The 17,895-nt window shown below is 34.4% G+C and overlaps 1 protein-coding gene across 1 annotated transcript; it reads right to left on the reverse strand.

The window, feature by feature from the left end:
• Positions 1-510: 510 nt before the first annotated feature.
• LOC148294841 (uncharacterized) lies at positions 511-3,355 on the reverse strand. The gene is made up of 2 exons (XM_088252269.1): positions 1,031-3,355; positions 511-606 (listed from the first exon to the last, which is right to left on the reverse strand). The coding sequence occupies exons 1-2, from the start codon at positions 3,353-3,355 to the stop codon at positions 511-513; spliced, it is 2,421 nt and encodes an 806-aa protein (XP_088108395.1).
• Positions 3,356-17,895: the final 14,540 nt, after the last annotated feature.

A 17,895-nucleotide genomic window follows, 5' to 3' on the forward strand; every position in this document is an offset into this window, starting at 1 on the left:
TAATCCATGTGAACAATGCAAATGTTTTACCTTTTGATCTGCAACGAGGAGACTTGGAAGCCCTTCAACCCATACTGATTCTAACCTAGAATCTAATTAATATTACAAGGGTTTTGTTGGTTTAAGAGAAGAGCCAAAATACAATAAAGGTCCAAATAAAAACCTTACAATCTCCCCCTTTGGCCTTTTCTTAAACAAAAAACCAAATTGAAATTCAAGGACTAACTCATCTAAAACTATCAAAAGACATTGAAAGAACATGGAACCTGCACAAGCTTCACAAGAAGGATTAAAAGATTTCAACTATAAGGTTCCAAAAATAAACAAAGTTTAGTCTACAGAATTTCAATTTTTCTCCCCCATTTTGTCTTAGAAAAGACAAAGGGAGAAACAAGACAAAGGAGCTTGTCCAAGTAACAGAAAAGTTTGCTCCCCCACAAACCAAGCAATACAAACTCCCCCATAAACAAAGCAGTACAAGCTCCCCCATAAACAAAGCACAAGTAATTGCTAGTATGAAACACAAGGATTGGTACAAACAGAAACGTATTGGTACATGATGACAAGGACTGTTACACCAACAACAAATGAAGGTACAACAACCACCTGGATTGGAACGACAAACAGACAAATTGATATGATAATGATAAGGGTTGCTGCAAGTTCCACAGGGATTGGTAAAAATACCAAATGTATTAATACGGAAACAATTTGTATCAATCCATATATGCACAGATTTGAACATTTTGTCTATGTCCGCACAGAGACTTAATGAACAGCAACATATTGTGATTAAGACCAAATCAATTACAATTGCATCCCAAAATAAAAACAGATGAAAGAGCATGCAAGCATTGAGAAACATGTCACTAATGAGATCAAAGAATTTAAAGATATAAAGCTGTTTGTTCTTTGGTTTAATTTCAGACATGAAACAAACAGAATTAGTTTCCTCAACAATTTGTCTTCTTGTTTTAACTCTAGCATGAGGACAGCCTATGATGAGATCACTAGGATGATTCTTACTAACCCAAGGAGCAAGAATAGGTTCCACAAAAGTGTGAACAACCTCAAAAGTGATAGGCTCATTAGTTTTAGAAGAAGGTAGTTGAGTGACAACAGACACATGATTTTCCCTTTTGGATAGATTCTCAATATTCGCAAGATCATTAGAAAACAAATTGGTCTCCACACAATAACAATTATCACTCGATCTTAGACCAGTCAAGACAACATTTCCTTCTTTGTTTGAGACAACACATCTTCCTTTACTGAAACTAACATTGCAAGTGTCTTGATCACAAAGTTGACTAATGCTAATTAGATTTGGTTTCAGATTTTCAACATAGAAGACATTTTCAAGCATATTAATTCCTGGAGCAAAGATGGTTCCTCTTCCTAGTATACTTGACTTGCTACCATCACCAAAGGTCACACTCCCAGGATTAGATATGGGAGAGTAATTAAGAAACAAGCTCTTGTCACCAGTCATGTGATTAGAGCAACCACTATCAAAATACCAAGCATTAGAATTTTTCACAGATAAAGCATTCAAGGCAATAAGACAAGTTTGATTAGTTTTTCTCACCCAAACCTTTTTAGTTGGCATTTTAGTTGCTTGATTAGGTCTTAACATGTTTGAAATGATTGCAACTTCACTTAACAGATTTTGAACTTGTTTTTCTAAACTTAGAGAAACATTCTTTCCTTTTAGTTTGAAGCAATTTGGTCTAATGTGCCCCTTTTTATTACAAAAATGACACACAGGGATGAAGACATTTTTCTTAGACATACCTGATCCTGAAGCATTACCCTTAGTTCTGGAATTCTTAACAGAGGGCAGATTCTGTATTTGTTTGGATTGATACTTGCTGACACCGGATTGATCCATAACTGATACGGATTGAGCCATATAAGTTTCGGATTGATCCACAGTTTCCACAGAATCCACAGCTTTTACAAATTTGACTTTCTCATTTATTTTGACAGTTTCAGGAGTAAAGCCAAGACCATATTTGTCACCAAAAGATTTTCCCATTTTCATCATGTTATCTATTTTTTCAGCACCAATGGTAAAATCAATTTCCCTCTTTCTAGACAAGTCTAAGTCAAATTTTAACTTCTCATTTTCTTGTTTAAGTTGACTCACAAGGTTAGACAAGTCTGTATTTTCTTGTTGTAGCATGACAACTTTACTGGAAAGATGCACACTTTGTTTCTTTATGTTATAAGAAACTTGCACAAGTTCTTCATACTTTTGAATTAACTCATCCTCACTATCAATTAATTCAACATCATTATCACTTTCTTCATCAGGTTTAGTGGATAACTTACCAACAAAAGCAACAATACTTTCATCGTCATAAAAGTCATTCATATAGTCATCTTCACTATCACTTAACTGACTTTTTTTTTTAAGAGTGTTTGCACACTCATGAGCAATATGACCCGTCCCACCACATTCATAACATTTAATTGACCTATTCTTTTCTCTAGAAACAGATTGTGGAAAGTTGCTTTCATTTTTAAGACCAGAACTTGATTGAAAATTGTTTGTATTACCTCCCAGTCTTCTAAATTTAAGGATTTTCTTAAATTCTCTAGTGAGAAGAGCAACGTCATCCTCAGTCATAGAATTGTCTAGAGAGGAAGAGCATTCTCCCCCTTTTTCAGATTTTAAGGCAATATTTTTTACTTTCTTAGAGGGGTTCATATTCATTTCCATTTCATAGGTTCGAAATGAGCCAATAACTTGATGAAGTTTCACATTTTTTAAATCTCTCATTTCAGAAAAAGCAGTTCTTTTAGCATCAAATCTATTAGGCAAAGATCTAAGGAATTTCTTTATTAATTTTATTTCGGGGATCTTTTCACCTAGGTTGTGAGAGGAGTTAGCTAAGGCACTAAACTTTGCATAGAATTCTTGAATGGTTTCTGAGTCTTGCATTTTAAGACTCTCAAACTCAGCACTAACCATGTCTAACTTAGCTTCTTTTACTTTCTCATCTCCTTCATGAGTAAGCCTAAGAATATCCCAGGCTTCTCTTGAGGTTTCACAGTTTTCAATGTAAGCAAACTGTTCAGGGTTCACTGCAACAAATAAGGCATTCAAAGCTTTCCTATTTGAGTTAGCTAGGGTCTGTTCTTCAACAGTCCAATCATCCTCCACTTTTAATTCACGTTCCCCAAAGGGATTAATGGTGGTTGGAGGATTCCAGCCATCTACGGTCATTTTCCAAGCCTTAGAATCTAAGGCAAGTAAGAAAGCACGCATCTTGTGTTTCCAAGCAGAGTAGTATTCACCATTAAATAATGGTGGGTGAGCCACAGAGCAATGAGCTCTATCTCTTTCCATAGAGATGACTTAGAGTCGGATCTACACTAATTAAAATGTAGTGCCCGCTCTGATACCAATTGTAAAACCAGCCCTAAGCTCTAAAAGCCTACAGAGGGGGGGTGAAGTAGGCTAGAGGTCAAAGACCTACCAAATTAAAAATCAGGTTCTGTTAAGTCAAACAAGCACACATACAAACAATTTCGTGGTTAAGAGTTAAAACAATTAACAGCGGAAAGTAAATAACACACGAGAATTGTTGACCCAGAAAACCCAAAAGGGTAAAAAACTGGGAGCACCAAGCTAGGAGAGATCCAATCCACTCATTAAGAAATACAAGAAATGAAGGAAGACTTAACTCAATCTATTACATATAGGCAGCTTCAATCAACCTTTCAGCAAGCACCATTTCTTTATCTCTTAGCAGCAAATCCTCTCAAGAGCACCAAGCTCAAGTTGCATATGTATGAAGTGAGTTATGGTTTCACATATTCATCTATCTCAATCACAAATTATGATTGAGCTAGACAAATGAAACCTAAGTGTTGTGATGATTAAACTAGAAGTAATAAACTTGAAGCATATAGTTTAATTCAACAAAACATCAATGAAACAAAACAAATGTTCAACTGAAATCTTGTAAGTGTTTACTTGGAGAAAGCTATATGTATACAATCAATCATTTTACTCACAAGTAACGTATACTAGTTGAACAAATAATAATGAACTCAAACAATGAAAAACATTCAGCCGTAAGGAGTATAACTCAACTTGGGGAAGTGTTTATGTGTATGCAATCATCCACATAGCCCTCAAGTGTTCAAGTGTGGCTGAACCAGTAAATAGGTTCTTGAATGCTCAGAGGCACATAAGGAGTTTTTTTTTCAAAAACCTTTGAAACGATTCTACTAGACAAGGAGAAAGTGAGATGCATAAGAGTTTCTAAAATGAATGAGTTCCACTTTCTGCAGTCAAGGACATGAGTATATAGACTAGAAACATCCGCATACAAGGATGGATGGAGAAGACATAAAACAACTCACGGTGGACTGCTCAAGGAGAAGAAAGAAGGATTAAAAATAATCTGCCCATACAGTGAGCACAACTAGCCGTTTAGTATCAAAGATACTGAAACAGATTTTCAAAATGCTATTTTATGAAAACAGCCAAGAGAAGGAAGGAGAAGCCTCTTTCCAAGAAGACCAGCCGACAAGGAATAGGGAGAGTAAAATAGACACACAATGGACTTCTCCAAGAAATAAAGATGGGAAGGAAAAATATAAAAACAGCCCATGCCTTTTTGATTTGGTGAAAGAGAAAACATCCCATGCTTTTGTAAACACAAAGAAAGAGAAAGGAGTTTTTAAATTCCTTTCAAGAACCAAATGCACGGACACAACACCAAAGCAAATTAGAAAGATGACATAAAGCAAGCCATATTGTTTTGATAGCTTGGAACAAGGAGCCGGCAGCTTTATATCAAAGTGTGGAGAAAGTTTTCTCACATGGGTGTTGAATAAAAGTATTCAACCCATACATCAATGTCTAAAGCAAGATATATTAAATAACTAGATGATGAGCTCAAGAAGGGAAGGAATGAGCGGACAACTCATGCATGCTTTGACATAAAGTGACAATCCCAAAGGTATGACATGAAATAAAAAACATCCTTTTAGAAAAGATAAAGTATAATAATCAAGATGTTTTTAGAAAGAAGGGGTTTAATATTTTGTAAAGATGATCAATAATAAATATAATAAACCCCATGCTTTGGTCAGATAAGAAATATCAATGCAATAAAAGAATCTGACAAAGCTGTAAAAACTGACGTAGAATGGATTAATACAAGCTATGAAAGTATTAATACAACTGAAAACATACAGCAGCATGCACGAATGAATGTTGGATCAATCCAAGTGAATATGGATTAATCCATGTGAACATTTGATACAACTGAAAACAGACAGCAGCATGCACGAATGTATGTTGGATCAATCCAAGTGAATATGGATTAATCCATGTGAACAATGCAAATGTTTTACCTTTTGATCTGCAACGAGGAGACTTGGAAGCCCTTCAACCCATACTGATTCTAACCTAGAATCTAATTAATATTACAAGGGTTTTGTTGGTTTAAGAGAAGAGCCAAAATACAATAAAGGTCCAAATAAAAACCTTACAACGACGGTAACAAAATACCGTCGTAATGAATACTTTATTACGTCGTTTAAATAAAACCGACGTCTAATTCAAATGCAAAATTCATAATTAATGAATTTACCTTTTCAATTTTCTGTTCTCCAACACTGGATTGCTGTTTTAATAAATAAAGAGATATATATATAAGAAAGATTGTACAATAATTTAAACATTCAATTAAAACAAACGACGGTTGAAAGAAAATATAGACGTCTGAAACTTGAAAAAGAAATGAAAAAGGCAAAGTTAAGAGAATTTACCTTTTCATCTTTCTTTTCTTCAATCTTTTCACGATCCCTAGATTTCTGTTATAAGAAATAAACTCAATATATATAAGACATAGTACAAAAAGGGCAAAAAAAAAAAAGTAAAACAATTAAATTAAACCGTCGTGGTAATAATAACAAACGACGGTATTTAATAATTACAGACGTGTATATTTAATCACACGACGGTAAATAATAAACGTCGTGGTATTTCATATACTACGACGGTATCTAAGCTTGTACAACAATTTAAACATTCAATTAAATAATTGCATACGTGTAACATTCATTAAACGTCGTGGTAATTCCTTTATTGAAAAAAAAAATTGAAAAAAGCAAAGTTATGAGAATTTACCTGTTCAACTATCTCAAGTATCTTTCCTTCTACTCTCTTTTCAACTTCCCCTGATTTCTGTTATAAGAAATAAAGAAATATATAAATGACATTGTAGAAAAATTAAAACAAATAAATAAACCGTCGTGGTAAACATTAACAGACGACGGTAAATATAAACAGAGAAACAGAAAATTCAAAGTTCAAAGACGTTACCATTTCCTCCTGCTGTTCCCCATTCTTGGCAGTATCCTCCTCATATTGTAGGGCTCTAACATCAAGTGCCCCAGAACAGCTTGCTTTGTCAGACATTGGATTTTTGGGACTTTGCCCTTGGATTTGGGACAATGTATTCAGTTTCAGCAGGCTTGGATCAAAATTGGGGATGATTTTTGAAAGCTGACTCAGCAAATTTTCCCTCTCAGCTTCTACCAATTGCTTCGTCCTAGCCTCCATCTTTAAACTCTCTTCCCTTGATCTAGCCTCCATTTTCAAAGTCTCTTCTTGAAGGACAAGTCTTACACTTTCCTTCAATTGATCAGCAAACCTAACCTTCTGTTGTCTAGGTAAGTTGAAGTATTGCTTAGGGGAAACCCCAGCCCCTACACCTCTAACTCTTCCTGGATGCTCGGGACCCAAAGCCATTGTCAAAACATCATTGGATCCTGACAGAGAAATTGTGCCTTCAGAGACTTGCTTTTGCAAATCATCCTAACAAAAAGACATAATAAAAAGTCAGAATAAGGAAACAAACGACGGTTATTTATAAAAAATAGACGTAATATAATATTTCACACGACTCAATAACATAACAATCGACGTAATATAATATTTAAGACGACGCTAACTAAATACCGACATTATTAATATATTAACACGACGTCAATAATAATACACCGACGTCTTATGTTATAATTACAAAAAACAGAGCATGGATTCCAGATTCAGACCTTTAACGTCGCCTTTTAAAATATTTCGACGTAGTAAAACTTTTCACACGACAGAAAAATATAACAGCAGACGTAATAAAATTTTTAAAACAGAGTGAGTAGGCTTACAATTAATTTTGCTTTCTCTGCAGTCTTTGGATCCGGGATGTTACCATGTTTGTCTTCTCTTGCTTTTTTCCATAAGGTAGATCGATCAATATCTACCCCAGGCATGATTTCCTTCAAGTCCTCCTTAAAACCAACATATCCTTTTTGAGACAATCGATGATTGTACTCGAGTTTCTCCCTCCTCTGTGATTGTTCTTCATGCACAGCCTCAAATTCTTTAGATAACCTTGAAGCTACAAAGGCATCCCATTGAGCTTTCTCTATGAATTTGTATGTTTCAGGGGGCTGCCTTAATCTATCCTGCTCCTTGATGGATGGAAGGATATGAAACCTCGTTAGTGTGGACTTGAAATCTTTCCATTTCTTGGCGGCAGAAGATAGCACCATTTGCTTGCCCCCTTTACCAACCACAAAAGCCATGTCAACGGCTTCCCAAATCTGCTCTTTTATATCCTTGGATATTTGAACCCATTTCTTGTCCACAAGTGGAACTCTGGAGCGTGCCAACACACCAATGTAGGACTGCATCTCATTATGTGCACGGCCATAAGGTTTCCCTTCTTCATTGTACTCAACAACAGGCTTGATTTTCTGAATTTTTCTCTGCACAACACGGGGCATTGTGCTCATACCCCGACTTGACTTTGCCTCCTCAGAAATAGTTGCCGTGCTGGCTGGTTCTGTCTCAGAAGATGAAACAAGCTTCATCTTCTTCGAGGCCTTGGTTTGAGGATTTACAACTCTAAGCTCCTTCTTTGAGGATTCATTTTTTTTCAAACCAGACTCCTTACTTTGGGATTGAGAAACCATGGTTACAGACAAATTAAACCTGCAAGTGAAAATATATCAGTGAAATTAAGAAAAACCACGACGATTATTTATAAACTACGACGTATTATAATATTTCAAACGACGTAAGAACAAAACAAACGACGTAATAATAATTTTACACGACGGTAATTAATCACCGACGTGATAAAATATTACAACGACGTCAATAATAAACAACCGACGTCTTATGATATAATAAAAACAAAGTATTAAATATTACAACGACGTTAATAATAAACATTCGCCGTGGTATTGAAAATAAAACGACGTAAATATTAATATACCGTCGTCTATACCACAAAAACAAATTAGGAACAACGTAAAATATTTTCAGCAGAAAAATAATTAAAAAGATTTTCGAAACAAAAACCATTGTTCAGAGAAATCAAACATGCGATGAAAGCTTGGAAACTTAAAATGATATCCTTAAAAATCAAAAACAAAAAAAGGATATCATTTTAAAAAACAACGACGAACACTTTCACACGACGCTAGGGTGACTGACGAACCGTCGTGGTCTATAAATCTAACCACGTAAATAATAAGCCACCGTCGTCTTATTTAGTTGAAGTAAAAGAACCAGAGTAGTGTTCAAACTTGGAAACTTTTCGTCTTTGTCTGCAAATTTTATCAAACTTGGAAAGAAAAAATGTAAAAAGATTTAAAAAAAAGAAAATGATATGCGCATGCAAAACAGGAACAAAAATCCTTCCAGAAATGCTTACCCTTTGCTTGCGATGAAAGCTTTCTTCTGGAGTTTGGTGTTTCAGTTCAGAGATGAAGACGAAGAGGAGATAAGCTTGAAAGTTTGAAACAGTTCTTGGAGAATGAAAAATGAGAAAAGCTTGAAAGTTTTTCTCGGGTTTGGAACCAATGCAAGTATGGGTCAGGAAGGCGAAAAGTTTAAAATAATAAAAAAAAACCTTTTCATAACAACGACGCTATTAATAGTATGCGCCCTAGTATGATACATTATACGGCGCTATTGTTAACACTGCCCTATAATATTACTTTCAACGACGGTATGTTTTAATGAAACGACGTTTTGAAATCGAATTACACGACGCATGTTTCTTCAAAAATGATGAATCGTCATTTTCCAATTTACCAAACGACCTTATATTCAATAATAACGACGTTAAAAATTAATACCACGTCGTTTTAATTACTCATACCGACGTGTAATTTTTTTAATTACACAATAAATTAATTTTCCAAAAAATTACAACGTCGTTTTTATATAGCGTCGTTGTTAAATAATTTATACGACCTTATTTTAAATTTAAAGGACGTGTATGTTATATATAAACGTCTATATTTTAAAACACCGACGTGGTATATAAGATTTGTTTATAAATAATGGGTTTTCTGTCTTTCTGTCGTCTTCATTTTTCAATTAGGGTTTCAACTTTTTCTCAATTCTCTGGAGGCACATCACCTCTATGTCTCATCTCGCTTTCATTTTTCAGTTTGGATGTTGATGTGTGGGCGCGTTTGTGTATCTGAAAGACACAAACACGCACACATCATCTAAATATTGTCTTTCTGCACAGAAGGAGAACAAGGTCTGCATCAGCCCTCTTTCTCAGCTCCTCCATGATGGGGTTCTCTGGGTTGATCTCCATGGTCTTCTTGCTCGACATGTACCCAGCCGCTCTGTTATCCCTCAAGGCCTGAGCCTTCATGATTCTTTCCATGTTGGCAGTCCAGCACGGTCAGACGGTCAGACACCACAACCTTCTCCACTCTGTCACCCAAAACATCCTTCACAACCTTGCAGAGTCCCTCAAACTTCTCCTTCAACTCTTCCTTCTTCTTTGCCTTGTCTTCACTCTCATCAAGCTTGAGACCTTCCTTGGCGGCTGAGACAAGCTTCTTGCCCTCAAACTCCTTGTGAGAGTAATTGGCACATCATCCACTTCTAAAACATTGCCTTTGTTCATTCTGGTTCGATTATGATGAGGAACAGAGTTCATTCTGGTAATGATAGACGAATAATTGCATAAAATTTGTACGTCGTTAATTTAACAAACCGTCGTGGTTAGTACAATTATGCGACAGTAGAGTTATGGATACCGTCGTAGTATATTATAATTAAAAAGTCGATAAATTTATATTTACAGTCGTGGTAACTTAATTTAAAGCGGCGATTTTTTTTGTAATTAACCGTCGTAGATTCCTTTGAATTTATGCGTCGCTGACTAAGAAAATTGGGTCGTGTTTATTAATTAGTTAACACGGCGTCTTATTTTTATATTTATATCGTCGTCTTTACTTTCTACGGCGGTGATTTCATAGATGCAGTCGTTGTTTTTAGGTTCAGATTTTAACTCTGAAAATACCTTTGTAATAAGACGACGCTTTTTTAATTTGGTGCGTCGTGGTTTCAAAATATCTATACGTGTGCCGTTTTTTAGGTGTTTAAAGTATGTTTCTACGACGGGTTTCTATTACCGTCGTCTTTTAAAAAACAACGACGGTTTTTTGATCTACCGTCGTTGTTTACTGGTCGTCTTTTGCCCTTTTTGTAGTAGTGAGGGGTTTAAAGAGGGAGAAGGCAAAGATGGAGGAGGTGAATCGACATGAGCTTGAAATATTGCAGGAAGAGAATCAAAAGCTATCAAAGATGGTAGATTTTTACTTTCAAGACATGCAAAAGCAGTTGGAGGCCCTGGATCGACCGAGTAAATGCAAGCAACGAGATCACAACACAAGTTATGCTCAGGCTAAGGGTGTGATCTTTGGGAGCTCAAGTGATGAGCCCCAAGAAGCTGTGCATGAAAACCCAAGAGAAGAGGTCCAGGGGGCCAAACTAAAGGCTCATATTGTGGAATCAAGAAGCGCGCCACAATGTTGTTGTTGTTTTTTTTAATTTTTTTAAAAATTAATGTAGTCCCATGTTTCCTCTTTTTTTTTAATGTGAAATAAATATTTTTATAATTTTTTATCTTTTTATTTTTTCTCTTTTTCTTTTAATTTAAACGACACAAATTAATGTGCTAATCATCCAACTATAAATACCCGTAAGTGTACCAATCTATTGGAAACTAGGAATGAGTAAACAAGTTATTAACCAGGTAACCTATTTAATAACCTATTTAAGACGACCCGAACCTGGCACGACACGTTTATTAAATGGGTCGGGTTTGGGTTGAGCATTCTTTACACGTTTATATCCCGACACGACACTACCCATTGCCACGCCTATTGAAAACAACCGGTCTTGCCCATGAATAACTTAATAAGTTATTACAAAAGATGTCCTTAACATTAATTTTCACATAATTGGTTGGTTTTAAGGACATACTACTAACTATCTCCCACTTGCACTAAAGCCAATCAGATGTGTATCTAATATGACAAATATTTTAGGTGTTGTAGGCTTAGGCAGTGAATCTGATACGTTACCTGCAGAAGCAACTTGAGGTTTCTAACTTTATCCCTACTCCAGATTCCCTAATCATTTGGTTAAGTCTCTCAGTGTGTTTTGGACTCCTTATGAGACCTTGGTTCCTTGATTTGAGCTATCGCCCCATTAATTTTTGTTGGAATGTGTACACACTTCTAACCTCATGGTTAGAACCATTCTAAAGTGGCGATATTGTCTTTTTCTGTTGAACCTAACATAGTACTTTACCTATATCCTTGGCAACTAACCATATCCCAAAGGATTTTCTAGTGTTAACTTCAGATTCCAAATATGAGTTATTTCACGCTTCCGTTTTTCTACTGTGATATTTTCCCCTTTATCTTGGAGCATATCCTCAATTTTTCTTAAATACTGAAGGTTGCACTTGACAGTTGCCATGGTTCTGATCCTGGGCTTAATTGATATCTATTATAGCTATTTGCACAATATGAACTATCTTATTTATTTGTTGTGCTCCTTTGGGATTTAACGATATGTACCTTTTGAAATTTGACTTGCATATCCTATAGGAAGGTGACCTTTCTATTAGAAGTTTCTATCTTGGAACTTCTTAGCACATGGTTTGAGATAATCCAATTAGCTCAATTAGCTCAATTTATATTTTAGATTTATCATGATAAATCATTTTCCGTAATGCTTTTATCCCAAATCATTCCAAAAGAATGTTTTAACCATAACTTTATGAACAAGTAATACAATGTCGTTTCCAAGATTGGTATGTTATCTACATACAATATTAGGAACACGACTCAACTCCCACTAATCTTCTTGTAATACAAGAGATTCATTCATATCTTTGAAAAGATTCTAACCCTTTTGATTTTCTTATCAAAATGAATGTTTCTAGCTCCCACTAGCTTGCTTGAGTTCATTGATGGACTACTATAGCTTATACACTTTGTGATTTGAATCTTCGGCCATTTCATAAAAGCCGTTTTGTGTTTCCTTTTGTTCAAAACTCACAATTCAAGTATTTAGCTGTTGCAAGCAATATTCGAATAGTTACAAGTGAGAAAGTTTCTTCATAGTCAATTCTTTCACGTTATTGTTGATGTGGAACAAATCGTGGGTTTGTTCCTACAAAGGAAATTTGGAAAAGGGGAAAAATTCAAAATCAGAAAATTGGGCTTCAAATATAGAAAATCATGCTTGCACATCAATTATTGCCCTAGGAAAAGAAGGAAGGTGTATCGTTGGGATTTTTGGGTTGCTTGATTTCTTGGGAAGATCTATATTATATTTATATTTCTAGAATAAGTTATCAATTCAGATATTATTTTCCTGATATGATTTAATTATGATTTAAATTATTTTCTTTTTAGTTAGGTTTTAGGAATGTTCTGGAACCTAGGGTCTCCTATGTTTTTAGGGTTTCTTTGTTTTCTTTTTAAGCCAATTCATGGCATTGTATTAATAATTTTTTTTAAATCATATTATTAATCAAATTTAAAGATTTTTTTTTCTCTTTTCTGATGGATTCCAGTCTCTGATGGATTTCAGTTTATCTTTTTGGGTTTATACGTTTGTTGATATGTAAACTTGTGCTTCCATAATGCATCAAGTGGTATCAAAGCGAGTCATCATTCAGAGCAAGGATTTGCCTTCTCAATGATGAACGGCAATGGGAGGTACGCAAACCTCATCGACAATGGTTGTGGGGAAATATCTAATATTGAAGGGGAACGCGTTGGTGGATTTGCCCGAAGCCAACCTTATCAATCCTATATTGCAAATGTCCCATACTTTATGGGAAGTGACTCCATTGAAGGATTTCTCAAATGGGTTGCAGATATAGAGGAAATATTTGACACAATAACGATTTCAGAAGAGAAGATGGTGAAAATTGTTGTGTCCTGTTTAAGAGGCGATGTCACTTCTTGGTGGGATCATATGTGAAAATCTATGAAGTAGCAAGGTAAAAATCCTATCGCTTGTTGGCGTAGGATGAAAAGACTTCTTGTGAAAAAATTCTTTCCTTTTGAATATGATATATATTTGTCAATGACTGGTTACAAGATTGATCAACCCAAAATTATGGCGAGCCAAAAAAAGATGGAGGAAGAGGTCAAAGAAGAAGAAATTGTAATGGAGGTTGAATTAATTGATGATCTAGTAACCCACACGATGGAGGGAAAAATTGAAGGTATGAAAAGATCCGAATTTGAGCAGGAAACACATTTATTCAAGGAGTTTGATTATTGGCATATTCTAATCTTGTTTATGAAATTAATTGTATGATTATTCCATCAAAGTATGAGCAAGTTTGAACTCCAAGAATTGAAGAGTTTATTCACACATCAAATTCTATGTCTACCAAAGTTCAATTCAAGGAGAACTCGAGGTCAATTTCTTTACAAGTGAAGGGGTTTGATGTAGGACAAATCATGGGTTTGTTCCTATGAAGGAAATTTAGAAAAGGGGAAAAATTCAAAATCAGAAATTGGGCTTCTAATATGAAAAATCATGCTTGCGCATCAATTATTGCGCTAGGAAAAGAAGGAAGGCGTATCGTTGGGATTTTCGGGTTGCTTGATTTCTTGAGAAGATCTGTATTATATTTATATTTCTAGAATTAGTTATCAATTAGGATATTATTTTCTTGATATGATTTAATTATGATTTAAATTATTTTCTTATTAGTTAAGTTTTAGGAATATTCTGGAACCTTGGGTTTCCTGTGGTTTTAGGATTTCTTTGTTTTCTATTTAAGCCAACTCATGGAATTTTATTAATTAGATTTTTAATTTATCATATTATTAATCAAATTTAGAGATTTTCTCTCTTTTTTGGTGGATTCTAGTCGCTGATGGATTTTAGTTTATCTTTTTTGGTTTAGGCGTTTGTCGATCCATAAACTCGTGCTTTCGTGCTGCATCAATTGCAAGATCATCGTTGTGTTCCAAACATGAAGCACTACTCTTCCTTAAGAAATCTTCTACTTCTTAATAGTCCCTTTGCAACATTTACAAACTAGTGTATGGATCCCAATGTCCCAATAGAAGTTCTAACTATTAGAAATTTCTCTTCCATTGTCCATCCTTTCGTAGTGAAAGTATGTTCTTTTAGAGTTCTTTACCTTCTTCTTCTTGATTTCTCCTTTCACTTTAATAGTCATGGTCCTACTCTCAATGTCTCTCTTGAGACTTTGTTTTAACTGTGACTCATACGCTCAACAATTGGAAAGAGTGTGATTCACCTTGGCGAGTGACACAAGGAAAAATCTTGCACAAGTTCCCATGTAGTGGAGTGCATAAACTCTCCAACTTTTCAATGATCCCAATCATTCTTAGTCTACGATGGACTGATGCCCTTTTGACCATTTAGGTTTCGAAAAGATTACAAACAACTGAGAGGCATCAATGACGGCTTCTCTTCTTTATAACTTGTTTAAATGAAGAATTATGGCACCGATAGTGTCCATGTAATGCTCCTTAACTAGGAGGAAGCACCTTCCTTGAATATGCTTCTCAACACGTAACATTTACGTAAAAGAGTGTGAGAAGTGGGCTAGTACGTTGAGGTACTAAGCCGGGAAACCTAGGCCTCAAAGGCTTTCTTTGTCAAGTGTTGGAATGTGTGTTTGCAGATATATTGAAATAAATTTAACCTAACAAATCTAAGCTAGATTGATTTTAAGGCCACTGATTCAGTTCTTTAAATGGTGCCTCCCATTGTTTTCGCTAATTCTGTTATTAGTTGAAAGTTTTTAAAATTTAAAGTTTTGATTTTGTTTTAATATTTTGGCTGTTTTCTTTTATTTATTATGGGAGTTATAATTGTTTAAATTTTCAGTTTTTATTTTCTATTCATTGCCTTAAGTTTTCTAGTTTAATGTGTGTGGAGGTTATGAGTGTTGGATGCCTATAAAAGGCCACTCCTCCTTCACATTTGAACACACCACAATCAGATTTCTCTATTCTCATACTTTCATACATATTATTATTTTGGGCAATGGTTTTGTGATTTCGAGATTTCTATCTGACTGTGAACGTGCTCATAGCGGACCTTAAGCCTGGGTATTGGGATCGTATCTTGGAGTCTTGTAGACCGTCATTACCTGCACATAGGGAGGCAACAAAGGCTTTAGGACAACGTCTTTGACGTGCTTTCACTATATCAGGCTTGCTTTCTTACTCTTGACTTATTTTATTTATTTATTTGTTTCTTTATTTTTACTTTACTGTTAAAGCTTTATTTTATATATTATTTATATCTAAATGTTTTAATAAGAGTTTTACAGAAAAGGAAAACACAATTTTTAATTACAAGAGTTTTTTTTATATTTAAAAATCCACAATTTTTAATAACAGTCTAAAGCCTTTATAAGTTAAAAGTTTTCCTTACCATATTTGTTGTTGGTACAAGTTCAATTTAGTTTCTTGCTTTAATTTAAAAATTAAAAATAAATAAAGAATAATATTAGACAGCTATATGTTTTGAAATTCGTTTAAAAAAAATTATATATATAGAAAAGAACAAAAACACTACACTAGAATTTTAAAAAAATTAAACAAGAAAAGAAAAGAAAAAGAAAAAGGGAAAGGAAAGTTTGTCTAAATTGATTCAGTCTTTATTAGCACATAAGTATTGCCTGCGTTTTTTTTTAAAAATTATTTCTTCCCACACATTTTGCTTACCAACATTAAAATCCAACATTAAACAAATCCATTTTTAAGAATATTACACTACTGCCAAGTTGGTTTGTTTTGGAAGAGAATAAAACATTTAATTACAACCAACCATTTAATTACAAATTCATTTAAGGCTAGTTTATTTGGTGTATGTTCTCTGCACAATTTTAATAACAATTTTAACAACAATCTAAACGTTTGTCTACACAACTTTTAATAACAAATTTGAATTTTTAATAACTATCTTGGTTTGAACGTTTGACATTTGAAACAAAATTCAAAATCTTATTAAAGCCAATATTCAAGGCTAATTAAGTAAGCAAAGCTAATAACAGTTGGTATATATATTTTAAATAATAATAATCATAATTAAAATAATAATAATAACAATAAAGTTTGATATCTTGTCGTACACTTGGCACGTTAATTTTTTAAAAGTTATTTGTTTACAAATTGTTTGATTATTATTAAATTTCAACTTGTATTACATTTATATAACAGATTTTGTTGCTTCATTATTGTTTATTGGAATTGAGATGGATAGTGTAGAGACCAATAGTGTTAAACCTGGAAAATTTAATGGGACAAATTTTAAGAGGTGGCAAAGAAAACTTAAATATTGGCTAACTGTTTTAGGGTTAGTTTTTGCCTTAGAAAATCAAAACACACCTAATAAAACTATTGAAACCACATCTAAAACTAAGGAGAAGATGACAAAAGAAGAATTAGAATATCATTGCCATAACAGAATCCTTAGTGCTCTCTCTGATGATCTGTATGACGTTTATCAAGATATAAAAAATGCAAAAACTTTGTGGGATGAATTAGAAGCTTAATATGGGATAGAAGATGCAGGAATAGATCGTTTTAGAATCTGAAACTTTAATAACTATATGATGGTTAAGAATAAAATTGTAAGTGAACAAATTCATGAGTTCCAAGATTTTTTTAAGGAAAATAGAACTTAAGGGTACAAAGTTTAGTGAAGAGTTTAAAGTTTCTTGTCTCATTGATAAATTACCCCCAAGTTGGTCAAACTTTGCAAAAACCCTTAGGTACAAACAAGGAGATATAACTTTAACCCAAGTATTAAACTCCCTTAGGATTGAAGAGAAACATAGATCAAGTAATAAGCCTAAGGAAGAAAAGACAAATGTGAACCTAGTGGAAAGTTCAAACAATAGGAATCGTTTCCAATCTAGAAGGAAATTTTTCAAGAGGACAAACATAAATAGCCAACCCAACCATAATCAATTCAACCGAAACCAAAATCGTTAGAACAATAGACCCCATAACAACTCCAATGGAAATATGGATCAACCATGCTTCGTTTGTGGGAGAACAAATCATTGGGCCAAAGACTGTCATTTCAAGAAGATCGAGCCCTACAAGCCAAAGCCTAAGTGGAACAAAGGACAAAGGGGTCCTAAAGCCCAAGTGAATGTGTTGATGGATCAAGATGATCAAGATGAACCCAATCTAAGGTATAGTTTTAAGCCTCTAGTTAATGTTGCATATTTAAGTAATAGTGATTGGTGGTTAGATTCTGGGGCAAACATACATGTGTGTTTTGACAAACATTTTTTCAAAAATTACCAGAACTCAAGTGGAGGAAGTGTAACCCTAGGAAATGACACTGTCGCACAAGTACGTGGAATAGGAGAAGTGGAATTGAAGATGACATCTGGGAAGGCTCTAACTCTCAAGGATGTGCGACATGTTCCTGACATGAGGAGAAACCTTATCAGTGGATTGTCCTTAGTAAAACAAGGATACAAAATTGTAATGGAGTCGAATAGGATTGTTATGACT

The sequence above is a fragment of the Prunus avium genome, chromosome 4 (genome assembly GCF_965620075.1).
Source record: "Prunus avium chromosome 4, drPruAviu1.hap1.1, whole genome shotgun sequence".
NCBI lineage: Eukaryota > Viridiplantae > Streptophyta > Magnoliopsida > Rosales > Rosaceae > Prunus > Prunus avium.